We start from the raw sequence: 13,453 nt of genomic DNA on the forward strand, positions 1-13,453 counted from the left end.
TATGTAAGAGACCATCTTCGATGAATAAGGTTAAAAGATTTAAAAGTGGTAGATATGAAGATTTTTCTGTATTTTTCTGGTGACAGATGCATTTTTAAGCAAAATAATGAGCTATGCTAGATAGAAAAGAATTGGGGTTACTTCATTAGTAATTTTTCAGACCTTAGTAGTTAACTGTCAGGATACAATTTATATGTTCTTTGGATTTTAAACACTGTACTGTCTTAGCTCAATAAACTGAAGATTACTTTGCAAATGTAATTTTGTTAATTGAATCTTCCTGTTCCTTTTTTCCACACGTCTCTAAAATAGAGTATTTACTTATTTTATTAGTTGGCAGAATTAATTGAATTTCAGATTTGTGGTGTGTGTGTGTGTGTGTTTACTGTCTCAGAATTTAAATTATTGGATAAAAGTATTTTGATGATCTCATTTCACTTAATTTTGCTTATAATATAATATGTGCTCACTACCTACCTGTTTGAGTAAATACATTTCTAATCAAGGCTCACTCTTATACTATCTGCTGCTGCTACTGCTAAGTCACTTCAGTCATGTCCAACTCTGTGTGACCCCATAGACGGCAGCCCACCAGGCACCCCCATCCCTGGGATTCTCCAGGCAAGAACACTGGAGTGGGTTGCCATTTCCTTCTCCTTATACTATCTAGACTAAGCTTAATAATAACAATAGAAAATTAGAGAAGCATAGACAAATACAAAATAATTTAGAAGGCATCAGGGGCAAACTTAAGGAATAATGTTACCAGTGAAATGTCTAAAGCCTTTGAACGTACTACTACTTAACCATATTTTAGAGCATTAATAAGTCTTACACACCTTTTTATGAAAGAAATTTAAACTTTTGTTTAATAATGTTCTAAAGACCAGTCATAGGACAAGTGGAACCTGAATCTTCTAAGAAAGTATTTTAACATTATTTGTATGTTATCAACAACTTGAAGTTTTGCCATAGAGATTCTACCATTTGGTTGCAATTAGCTGTGCTGGGATAAAAACAGCTGGTTATGTAGGAGGGAGGAAACCTACCTAAGAATAGCAGAATAGGTTTTGTGTATCCTTGCTTTCTGGGAATAAGCAAGTAAAAATAATAATTTGATGTTTGAAATATACCGTATCATCTCATTCTTATTTGAGCCCATAATTCTTAATAAACATCTGTCTTTGCTTCCACCCTTGTATTTTTGTAGTACCACTGGGCTTGTACCATGTTCAGCAACACCAACAACTTTTGGAGACCTGAGAGCAGCCAATGGTCAAGGGCAACAACGACGCCGAATTACATCTGTGCAACCACCTACAGGCCTCCAGGAATGGCTGAAAATGTTTCAGGTGACATGTCTAAACACAGTACTTGAAATGCTTCACTTAGTTGCTGTGACAATAAGGGATTATTCAGCCATGAAAAGGAACATGCTACACCATGGATGACCCCTCAAAACCATATGCGAAGTGAAGGAAGTCAGACACAAAAGGCCACATGATGTGTGCTTATATGAAATATCTAGAACAGACAGATCCATGGGAGACAGAAGGTAGATTAGTTAGTGATCGCTAGGTGATGTTTGGAGGGTAGACTGCCAGTAGGCACTGGGCTTCTTTCAGGGGTGATGGAAGTGATCTGGAATCGGACAGTGGTGATGGTTACACAAGATGGATGTGTGGGGAGCTATTGAAGTGTACATTTAAATGGTGAATTTTATGTTTGTGAAGTATATCTTAATTAAAAAATGCTATTAAATACAAGGGAACTCACTTTAAATTTTAACTGTGTTAATCAAGAGGGTCCAATCCTTATTTTGTGTAAAGTGTCCATTTGCACTGTTCATTGCTTTCTAGATAATAAGGTATTTCATTTCTCTTTTGTGTTTGGATTTCTGGTGTTAATGAATGTACTTGTTTTCTAAACAGCATGGTTTGGAAGTTAAGCAGTTAGGAGTATTAGTCACTGGTAGTAACTTATCCATCACCGTTACCCTCATAGCCTCCAAGAGCTGATGCAGCTTTTCTCCATAGATGCCATGCTTGTGTGTAGCTTATTGTGCTCAGAATTCTGATTGCTGTATTTTACTAGCATATAAAGTTTGGGGAAGTTTACCAGGAAGATTGGTTACAACCAAACCTTGAATCTTAGGAATTTTTTAACTCATGATAGTGATATTAAGTTAATTTATCTCTTCTTCTAGTGAGATAATGCATAGAAATCAAGTATTTAGCAAAGTAGTTGGTATGGATTAAACATTCTTTGTAAATAGTAAATAATATAAAGTATGTAAAGTGAAGGTATCCCTGATTATACTCACCATACTAGTGTAAATGAATATATTTCCTTACGTCTGACTGTTCGATTGATGGTATTTTCTGAATCCTAGGGGAATAATGGTTGAAAAAGAAGATACTTTATGGATTTTATTTATTTCTGATTTTTAAGTGCCTATTTATTTATGTAAATCCCAATATTTTAAATACTTGAGCAAATACTGAATGTCCCAGTTTTTTTCTTCTGTAGCTGGAATATGTACTTGAAGCAATGTTTCTTTAAAATGGATTTTTAAAATTGTTTTCTACTCTTCAGGTAATTTCAGAGAAACTAGAATAACCTTTTTTTATTCTAGTTGATAACTGAAAGGTTAGAACAGCACTTCTCAACAGGGGGCAAATTTTCCTGTGCTTGAAACATTTTTAGTCGTTGCAGCCGAGGTTGGGGTGCAGGACACGGCTGGCATCTGATGGGTGGGGTCAGTGTGAAGGACAGCCACCCTCAACACAGAGTAATCTAGCCCAGAATAGCAGCTACTGAACTTGAGAATCTATGGCTTCGAGGCATGAAAGTTGCACTTTACTGTTAAGATGTTATGAACCACTACAATTACAAAGCTTTTTGTTTTGTTTTCATAGTCATTTGTTAATTAAACTTACCTTTCATAAGAATTATTCTCTCCCCTCATCTAAGTTCTTTTACCTTAGGTTCATGATTTATTTATTTTAATCTTTTCCTAAACATGCCCTCAGAATTCTAAATTTTTTTGTCTCATTCTTTTAAAAAGAGGTGTATCCACCCCCTTCCCCCCCATTAGAGGTGAAAAAGAACTCAGACACTTATAATGCCTTAAAGAAATGCTTTAACGGTTATATCATCTCTGATTGAGCCCAGGAGACAGAACATGAGTGTGCATTGTCATGCTTACACTCACATACAGTGTGAGCAGTACAACACTCGAGAACATGGTGTTCATGTGATTTTATAGGAAAGTCCCAACACGATGGGAAATTACACTGTCAGTAACAGTTTCATCATCAGTGTAGACGCCCTGCAGAGTGTTTACTTTATATGCAAAGCTTATCAGAAGGGAGTCTAGACTGTAACTTATTTTGTATGTAGTATGGGCCTTTTCCCCCCCAGTGTTTCAGAGTTCCAGAATATTCTTTGCTAGCTATGTAGTTTTTACCAATTTTAAGAGAACACTCTCAAATGCTGATCTATATAGTAGGGAGCTTTTGTGCTCTATTTTGCACTGAGGGTGTTTTAGGGAATCCTTTGTTCAATGTTTGCTTATTTAGCTCACTCATGCTTTTCTTAATGAAATGTTCTCATGTTACCATGAGGTCATCAGATCTGAGATACCATAGATTATTAGATGCATCCCAACTTCAGAAATGTTAATTGTAAATTAAAAAAAAAACTTGTCTGAATCAATGGTATTTAGTAAACTAACATATAGAATTATCCCTGAAGGCTTAATACTATATTTTTTTCACATAACTATTCTGTAGTAAAAAAATTTACTAGCAGCAGAAGGTCAGCTAGATAGATAGATCAAGACCTTAATCCTTTGAGTACGTTGTCTGCCTGACACACCCATGGCCTCATTGTGGTGCCTCATGCCTTTTATTTTCAGGGCTGGTGCCAGAGTAACTAGGAATGAATCACTTTCTTGCCTAAAGGCTTGCAATGCTTTAATGCTTAACTTGGAGAGAGATAATTTCATAGTAAAGTGGGGGAGTCGTGAGTTGACCTATGTAGTATAGTTGAAGGATAATTAAACTGGCTTGATTTCTACAGATGTGCTGTGGGGCATTTAATGAGGCCTTTTCCGTGGCATAACAAGCAAAATGGGAGAACTTGTCCCCTTACTGTTCTGCTATTGCTCCTAAGACAGTGATACAGCATTGTTTTGGTCCAGCTCCATCTATTCTGACAAAGTACTCTGTACTCAATTTATAAATTGAATAAGAACAAATGATACACCATTTTAGATAAAAGGAAATTGAAACAGAATGCCACTCTAAAATAGAAGCGCCAATTAGAAACAAAAGTAAAAAAGTCCAAAAATTTTGTACTGTTTGAATTTTCAGTTGCCATTAATTCTTTTTTTTTTTGGCAACACCAGATTGATGCTTTCAGATTGTTAATTTGGGAGCAGAGGATTGGCCATTTTTTTGTTTCATGTCATTTGAGTGTTAATATATAGTTTTTCAGTTGCAGATGTTAGACTAGGTAAAGGTATATTAACATTCTCTAAAATTGATATTCAGAAGTATCCTGATATAATGAGAAGCACTTCGACTTAGAAGGAGAAGCTTTTAGTACCAATTCTGGATTTGCCTCTTAATAACTGGGTAATTTCATTGATATTATGTAACCACTCTTGCCATTGTTCTTATCCTCCGTGAAACAGATACAACACTAAAAAGTTGTCAAAGGAGAGAAAATGTGTAAATGTGCTTAAAGCTATACTTGAAAATAAGTAGGAACTCAATAAGAGAAGTATCCTTTGTGAGCCTCAGTTTTCTCAGGCCTGAGAAGAGGCTGTTAACACTAGCTTCACACCAATGTCATCAGATTAACAGTATCAGCATTATTTTAGTCAAAGCATATTTGTATTGTATTAAAGCTATATGTACTTCGAAAATACCTGTTACACTCCTTAATATGTTTTCAATAATAAAACAGAAAATACTTCTGTGTTTTGAAATTAAAAGTGGAGTAAAAACTACTCTTTTGGAGGACTTAGGTTTTATGGTAACACTTAGAAATCGTACATGTTTTCTAACTTATTTGGATCTCTTTTATTTGCTAATCAACAAAATATTAAAACAGAATAGTGCCAGAAGTAAATGAATACAGAACTGCTTTGCTGTTGTATTTGAAACTGTCCAATCAAGAAGCCCTGTTAGGTGAGAAAGAGTGGAAGAAGGTCATGTATGTAGCCAGAGAGGACTAAGGGAAAATGTTTCTGTCTAACATCTTGAAGACTTGTATGTAAAAGTAGAATCAGACTGATTATTGGTTTCTTCAGCAAACAAAACCTGGATCATATTCTTTGAGTTGGATTTTGATGTAAATTTGAACTTAACAATTAGAACTGACCCAGAGAAGAATAGAGATACTAAGTATTCTAGTCCTGAAACTGTTCAAACAGACTAGATAACCATCTTCTGGAGGTACTAGAGAAGTGAGTTCTTCATCACATGAAATTTAGGCGCTGGACTGCCTAAAAGCATAGAATATGTATATCTGAATGAGATGCTGCCAAGGATCATCCCCACTGATGACCACTGCTCGCTTGTGAATCGCCTGCATCACTACTGGAGACGTTGGTTATTTAAAACATAACATGCCCTCAGCCCCACCTTGACCACCTCTTGGATGGTGCATTGGAGGACTCCCTGATTTTTGCAACACTCAGCCAGCACCTGGGAACCACTGGTCTGGCCAAGCCCTTCATTATACATAAGGTGGGGTCTCTGAGACGCAGACTAATTAAGGGGCTTCCCTGAAACTAAGCCCCTGATTACAGTCAGGGCTCCTTCTACTCTTCTCTACTACTTTCGTGTACTCTCTAATTACCTGAAATCAAATAATACTTTCATGGGGAATTTTCAAGTCTGCATTTTAATTTTGTACACAAATTAAATTCTGTTTATCTTGATCCTTTCTGAATTTGGAATGTTTTTCCTATCCCTTTCAATATGTTTCCACTAATTTTGCCATGTGAGACCAAAGGAAAATGCTTTTTTCTTTATAAGAACAGCTACTTTTCAGAGCAGAAATAAATTAATTATCAGAACTAAGGCCTACAGAAGTAAATTCAGTTCAGTTCAGTTGCTCAGTCATGTCCAACTCTTTGCAACTACCCTGCAGCACACCAGGCCTCCCTGTCCATCACCAACTCCTGGAGTCCACCCAAACTCATGTCCATCAAGTCAGTAATGCCATCCAACCACCTCATCCTCTGTCATCCCCTTCTCCTCCTGCCTTCAATCTTTCCCAGCATCAGGGTCTTTTCAGATGAGTCAGCTCTTTGCATCACGTGGTCAAAGTACTGGAGTTTCAGCTTCAGCATCAGTCCTTTCAATGAATATTCAGGACTGATTTCCTTTAGGATTGGCGAATTGGATCTCCTTGCAGGCCAAGGGACTCTCAAGAGTCTTCTCCAACACCACAGTTCAAAAGCATCAATTCTTTGGCGCTCAGCTTTCTTTATAGTCCAGCTCTCACGTCCACATGACCACTGGAAGAACCGTAGCTTTGACTAGAAGCACCTTTGTCAGCAAAGTAACAGCTCTACTTTTTAATATGCTGTCTAGGTTGGTCATAACTTTTCTTCCAAGTAACAAGCATCTTTAATTTCATGGTTGCAGTCACCATCTGCAGTGATTTTGGAACCCCAAAAATAAAGTCTGTCACTGTTTCCCATCCATTTGTCATGAAGTGATGGGACCAGATGCCATGATCTTCGTTTTCTGAATGTTGAGTTTTAAGCCAACTTTTTCATGCTCCTCTTTGACTTTCATCAAGAGCCTCTTTAGTTCTTCTTTGCTTTCTGCCATAAGTGTGATATCATCTGCATATCTGAGATATTTCTCCTCACAGTCTTGATTCCAGCTTGTGTTTCATCCAGCCCAGCATTTCTCATGATTTATTCTGCATATAAGTTAAATAAGCAGGGTGACAGTATACAGCCTTGACATATTCCTTTCCCGATTTGGAACCAGTTTGTTGTTCCATGTCCAGTTCTAATTGTTGCTTCTTGACCTGCATAAAGTTTTATCAGGAGGCAGGTCAAGTGGTCTGGTATTCCCATCTTTTGAAGAATTTCCACAGTTTGTTCTTGTCCACACAGTCAAAGGCTTTGGTGTAGTCAATAAAGCAGAAATAGGTGTTTTTCTGGAACTCTCTTGCTTTTTCCATGATCCAACGGATGTTGGCAATATGATCTCTGGTTCCTCTGCCTCTTCTAAATCCACCTTGAACATCTGGAAGTTCATGGTTCACATACTGTAGAGGCCTGGCTTAGAGAATTTTGAGCATTGCTTTGCTAGCATGTGAGATGAGTGCAGTTGTGTGGTAGTTTGAATATCCGTTGGCATTGTTCTTCTTTGGGATTGGAATGAAAACTGACCTTTTCCAGTCCTGTGGCCACTGCTGAGTGTTTCAAATTTGCTAGCATATTGAGTGCAGCACTTTAAGAGTATCATCTTTCAGGATTTGGAATAGCTCAATTGGAATTCCATCACCTCCACTAGCTTTGTTTGCAGTGACGTTTCCTAAGGCCCACTTGACTTCGCGTTCCAGGATATCTGGCTCTAGGTGAGTGATCATACCATTGTGATTATCTGGGTCATGAAGATCTTTTCTGTGTAGTTCTTCTGTGTATTCTTGCCACCTCTTCTTTATATCTTCTGCTTCTGTTAGGTCCATACCATTTCTGTCCCTTATTGTGCCCATCTTGCATGAAATGTTCCCATGGCATCTCTAATTTTCTTGAAGAGATCTCTAGTGTTTCCCATTCTATTGTTTTCCTCTATTTCTTTGCATTGATCACTGAGGAAGGCTTTCTTATCTCTCCTTGCTATTCTTTGGAACTCTGCATTCAAATGGGTATATCTTTACTTTTCTCCTTTACCTTTTGCTTCTCTTCTTTTCACAGCTATTTGTAAGGCCTCCTCAGACAACCATTTTGCCTTTTTGCATATCTTTACTTTGGGGATGGTCTTGATTCCTGCCTCCTATACAATGTCACGAACCTCCATCCAGAGTTCTTCAGGCACTGTGTCTATCAGATCTAATTCCTTGAATCTATTTGTCACTTCCACTGTATAATCATAAGGGATTTGATTTAGGTCATACCTGAATGATCTAGTGGTTTTCCCTACTTTCTTCAATTTAAGTCTGAATTTGACAATAAGGAGTTCATCATGTGAGCCACAGTCAGCTCCCAGTCTTGTTTTTGCTGACTGTATAGAGCTCTCCATTTTTGGCTGCAAAGAATATAATCAATCTGATTTCTGTGTTGACCATCTGGTGAAGTCAGTGTGTAGAATCTTCTCTTGTTTTGTTGGAAGAGGGTGTTTGCTATGACCAGTGAGTTCTCTTGGCAAAGCTCTAGCAGAGGTACATTATAACCTAATTCAATTCAGTCAGTTCAGTTGCTCGGTCATGTCCAACTCTTTGCAACCCCATGGACCGCAGCACGTCAGGCCTCCCTGTCCATCACCAGCTCCTGGAGTTTACTCAAACCTGTGTCCATTGAGTCGGTGATGCCGTCCAACCATCTCATCCTCTGTCATCCCCTTCTCCTTCTGCCTTCAATCTTTCCTAGCATCAACGTCTTTTCAAATGAGTCAGCTCTTCGCATCAGGTGGCCAAAGTACTGGAGTTTCAGCTTCAACATCAGTCCTTCATCCAATGAACACTCAGGACTGATCTCCTTTAGGATAGGCTGGTTGGATCTCCTTGCAGTCCAAGGGTCTCTCAAGAGTCTTCTCCAATACCAGTTTGAAAGCATCAGTTCTTTGGCACTCAGCTTTCTTTATCGTCCATCTCTTACATCCATACGTGACTACTGGAAAAACCATAGCCTTAACTAGATGGACCTTTGTTGGCAAAGTAATGTCTCTGCTTTTTAATATGCAGTCTAGATTGGTCATAACTTTCCTTCCAAGGAATCAGATCAGATCAGATCAGTCGCTCAGTCGTGTCTGACTCTGAGACTCCATGAATCGCAGCACTCCAGGCCTCCCTGTCCATCACCAATTCCCGGAGTTCACCCAGACTCACGTCCATCGAGTCAGTGATGCCATCCAGCCATCTCATCCTCTGTCATCCCCTTCTCCTCCTGCCCCCAATCCCTCCCAGCATCAGAGTCTTTTCCAATGAGTCAACTCTTCGCATGAGGTGGCCAAAGTACTGGAGTTTCAGCTTTAGCATCATTCCTTCCAAAGAACACCCAGGGCTGATCTCCTTCAGAATGGACTGGTTGGATCTCCTTGCAGTCCAAGGGACTCTCAAGAGTCTTCTCCAACACAATAAGCATCTTTTAATTTAATGGCTGTAGTCACCATTCGCAATGATTTTGGAGCCCCAAAAAATAGTCAGCCACTGTTTCCACTATTTCCCCATCTATTTGCCATCAAGTGATGTGACTGGATGCCTAATTAGTGGCAATATCTTCTCCAAAATTACAGTTTCCTGATCCCCAATATCGTATTTTTTCCTCTAGACCTCATTAAAGATCCATGTAGGTTGTTGTTATTTTTTTAATATATTCATTAACTGCAAAGTTCTCATCCTTTCCTTGCTAGTAAACCACATATGTGTCAAAATTGGGAACCAATCTTGGAAGCAGACTAAACAAGCAAGTCCCAGTGATACAATCCGGTATACAGAATAGAAGCTTTCTGTGGAAAGAGTTTTGAGATAGCATTGGTGCAGTGTTTCCTGACTCTTTGGGGATTCATTCATTTATTCAACAAATATTTACAGAATAACTGTCAGGTGCTAGGCCCTAATTTGAATCTGGGATACAATAATGAATAAAATAAATAAAAACCCTTTTCTGAAAAACTTTAGTCAGGAAAGGGAGGGGGTTTCGAAATGGTTTGCAATTTTTGGAAATTGCACAGAGAAGGTGTTATAGAAGGAAAGCATGTGGGTGCCTAGGGAAAGAATAGTCTAGGAATCAGGGCTCTGAAGCAGAGCATGCTGGGTGTGTTTGAGGCACAGAAGGAGGATCTCTGGCTAAGGCAGAGCACACGTGGGAAAGAGAGAGAAAATTAGAGCCTCGTGGACCACCCTGAGGACTTTGGTTTTTACTGTGAGTGAAGCGGGAGGGCTGCAAGCAGGAGAGTGAGTTGACGTTCAGCACTCTCACTCCAGCTGTTCTGTGGAGAATAGAACTAGGAGGGCAAAACAGGAGTAACCCAGGTACCACTGTAGTAATAGTCAGATTCTGGATACATTTTGCATTTTATGACTGTAGAATAGACTGATGGATCAGAGCTGTCTGATGGTGAGAGTGAGGGAGTTGAGGATGACTCCAGAGTTTTGGGCCAAACTAATTTAATAAGAACATTTTACTGAAATGAGGAGGATTGTGGTCTTGCATATTTGAAGAGCAAGATCATGGATATAGTCTCTATCACATACCCAAGAATATATGTTGAATAAGCAATTTTATATACAGGTCTGGAATTCAGGGAAGAAACCCAGGCTGGAGAGAGGAAATCTAGGGCCTGTGTAGTCCAGACCTTTGTTGGAACTGTCTAAGAGATGTGACTTAAGTAATTGGAAGGTTGAATATGTATGGTCCTTGAAAACGGTCTCATTTATTTGTAGCTTATAGCTTATGTTACTAATTCTTTGTTAGTAGTATCCATTTCAGTAAAATGTCATAAAGTAACATCTGCTGAATGTATATGTAATTCAAATTGAAATATAATTTAAATTTTATATAACTTATCAAATATTTTAAAACAAATATTTTAAGTCTTAGAAGCATTTTGCTATATGGGCATTATTTTCACCATGGCCTTTGCTTTAAATATATATTTAAGGTCGTGGCACAGTTTCTAACATTTACCTAAGATCTGAATTAGTTATTTATCTTCTAATCTAGCTTTTATCATTGTATACTGCAGCCCCTAAAATCCTTGAAAAGATATATATATATATATATGTATATATATATATATATTATTTTTTTGTTGTTGTTAGAGGCTTCCCTGGTAGCTCAGTGGTAAAGAACTTTGCAGGAGATGAGTGTTCAATCCCTGAGTCGGGAAGATCCCCTCGAGAAGGAAATGGCAACCCTCTCCAGTATTCTTGCCTGGAAAATTACATGGAGAGAAGAGCCTGGCGGGCTGCAGTCCATGGGGTGCAGGGAGTTGGACACGACTGAGTGTGCACATATGCACGCAGCACTTAGATACTGAGTGTTCATACCGCTCTTCTGTTCCTTTTTTACAAACAGTAAATAATACGTTAGCTGAAGGAAAGAAAAATATTAAACATGCATAGTATATTAACAAGTCAGCAGTTATCTATTACCCAAAAAAGGCATGTTTTTATACTAGTGTCCATGAATCCTAATCATGTAGATAGAGAAGAACAGCATATTATAAGAACCGACCTCTTCCCGTGAGGAATGTAAATCAATAACTCAGAGTTTGTAGTACTGTTACTAAGTCACGGATGAGTGGCAATTGATCAGCATAAGTTTTGTCAAAGAGGTAATTTTTGAGCCAGGATTTGAAGCTGTGTGAGGAAAACAGAGTGAAATAAACTTCAAATTAACTACTTTTAACTGGTCAAATGGAAGAAAGAAAGTAAAAGTCACTCAGTAGCGTCCAACTCTTTGCAGCCCCTAGACTATACAGTCCATGGAATTCTCCAGGCCAGAATACTGGAGTGGGTAGCCTTTCCCTTCTCCAGGGGATTTTCCCAACCCAGGAATCAAACCCAGGTCTCCCACGTTACAGGGGGGTTCATTCCCAACTGAACCACCAGGGAAGCCCTTTAATTGGTCATGTATGTGCATATACACATATATGGATATTTTTAATTTCTATGTATAAATCTTCACCCTAACCAAAAAGGATACACAGTGAGTACTCAGGAGAATGTTCTGGGTATGTGTGTCAAGGTAAAAGGAAAAAATACAGCTTATTAGAGCTTCTGCTTCCTCATATTTGAAGGTAAAAATGGAGATACTCCCCAGAGTTTTTATGACTAAGTGAGATAATGTTTGTGACATTATTATGTAGTAGTACTATGGAAGCACTACTGAAGTGTTTGCTAGTTATTAGTTTAGTCTACACTTTAAGATAGAAGAGAGAGGATTCATTGCAGATTCTGAAGGGGTAAATATTTTAAGAAATACTTTAAAAAGGTGTTCAGTGACCTCAGAATATCTCAGTTTTCAACTGTTGTCTATTTCATATATGACAAAATCCAGGTTCCTAGTTTGAGCGAAAAATGGAATGTCAAAATCCAGATTTTTCTAGCTCCAAACCTCACATATTGTTCTCTCTTCTCCCATTTCCAAAATGGATATAATAATTCATAAAGGTACTATATCAACTTGCTCAAGAATGTTTTTTCATTTAAGTGTTTCGGAGTTACTTAAATGTTTTCTTTGACTTTTGTGCGTGAGAGCCCTGACATTTTAAATGATTCACATGTCTGTCTGGGTTTTCCTTTTAAGAATCATGGCATTTCTGGGCAGGTGTTCCTCACTGAGGGGAAAGGAAAATTAAAGCAACCCCCTTAGTATAGGTTAATGGAGCTCATATTTTTGAGGTATAATTGTTTTTGTTTTTCCATAATATATACTTTATTTCTTATTCTTTTTCATCTTAACCTTTCTTCATATTCTGATTTTACTGTTAAGTCAGCTGCCATTTACTGTTATTTGCTGTTTTTTATTTGAAATTATTTTCACATAGCAAATCAAAGCCCTTTTAATTTGTGGAAAATATGTGTCAGATGGGCATTCGAGCCAGTTATTAATTTTTCTCTAGTCGATGCTGCTAGTCTGCTCTCAGATGAGTGCCTTACTAAAACCATGAAGTTTTATGGTGCCCACTGGAAAGGAAGGGAAGAAAGGAAAATCATCTCTCAAAATTCTCTCTTTACTCAATAGCCCAAACCAATGTTTCTGAATAAAATTTTGATTTCTCAACCAGTATCTTGGTGGTAGATGAACATATCACAGTTATAATAATATGCAAAAGTATTTTTCTGTCAAGCTCAAAGCTTTTACAAAATAAAGATAGCTAGTAAATTTGAAGAGGCTCAGTGATTATCACTTCAGTGTCTTGTAAGTAGCCACTTTTTATATTGTGTGTAGATGTTGATTTTCCTTTCTAAGTTTATAATTTGAGACATTTATTAAAATAATAAGAATTTCTAATTCCTCTTTGATAGAGCTGGAGTGGACCAGAGAAATTGCTTGCTTTAGATGAACTTATTGATAGTTGTGAACCAACCCAGGTAAAACACATGATGCAAGTGATAGAACCCCAGTTTCAACGAGACTTCATTTCCTTGCTCCCTAAAGAGGTAAGGATTGTCAGTTATCTTCTTCACTGGTGCTATTTGAAAATATAAACCAACAGCTACCCTCTTTAGATGTTGTTGTGCTAATTAC

At 37.9% G+C, this 13,453-nt stretch overlaps 1 protein-coding gene across 13 annotated transcripts in view; it reads left to right on the forward strand.

The window, feature by feature from the left end:
• FBXW7 (F-box and WD repeat domain containing 7) overlaps positions 1 to 13,453 on the forward strand; it is a 225,441-nt gene that overhangs the window by 195,407 nt on the left and 16,581 nt on the right. For all 13 annotated transcript variants that reach the window (XM_086346309.1, XM_086346301.1, XM_086346306.1 and 10 more), the window contains 2 exons: positions 1,211 to 1,352; positions 13,231 to 13,365. In XM_086346309.1, the coding sequence (XP_086202435.1) occupies positions 1,211 to 1,352; positions 13,231 to 13,365 (277 nt within the window). The remainder of the gene's footprint in view (positions 1 to 1,210; positions 1,353 to 13,230; positions 13,366 to 13,453) is intronic.

This window comes from Bos grunniens, chromosome 17, assembly GCF_055505025.1.
Source record: "Bos grunniens cultivar Pamir isolate PY7600 chromosome 17, Bosgru_T2T1.0, whole genome shotgun sequence".
In the NCBI taxonomy this organism is placed as follows: Eukaryota; Metazoa; Chordata; class Mammalia; order Artiodactyla; family Bovidae; genus Bos; species Bos grunniens.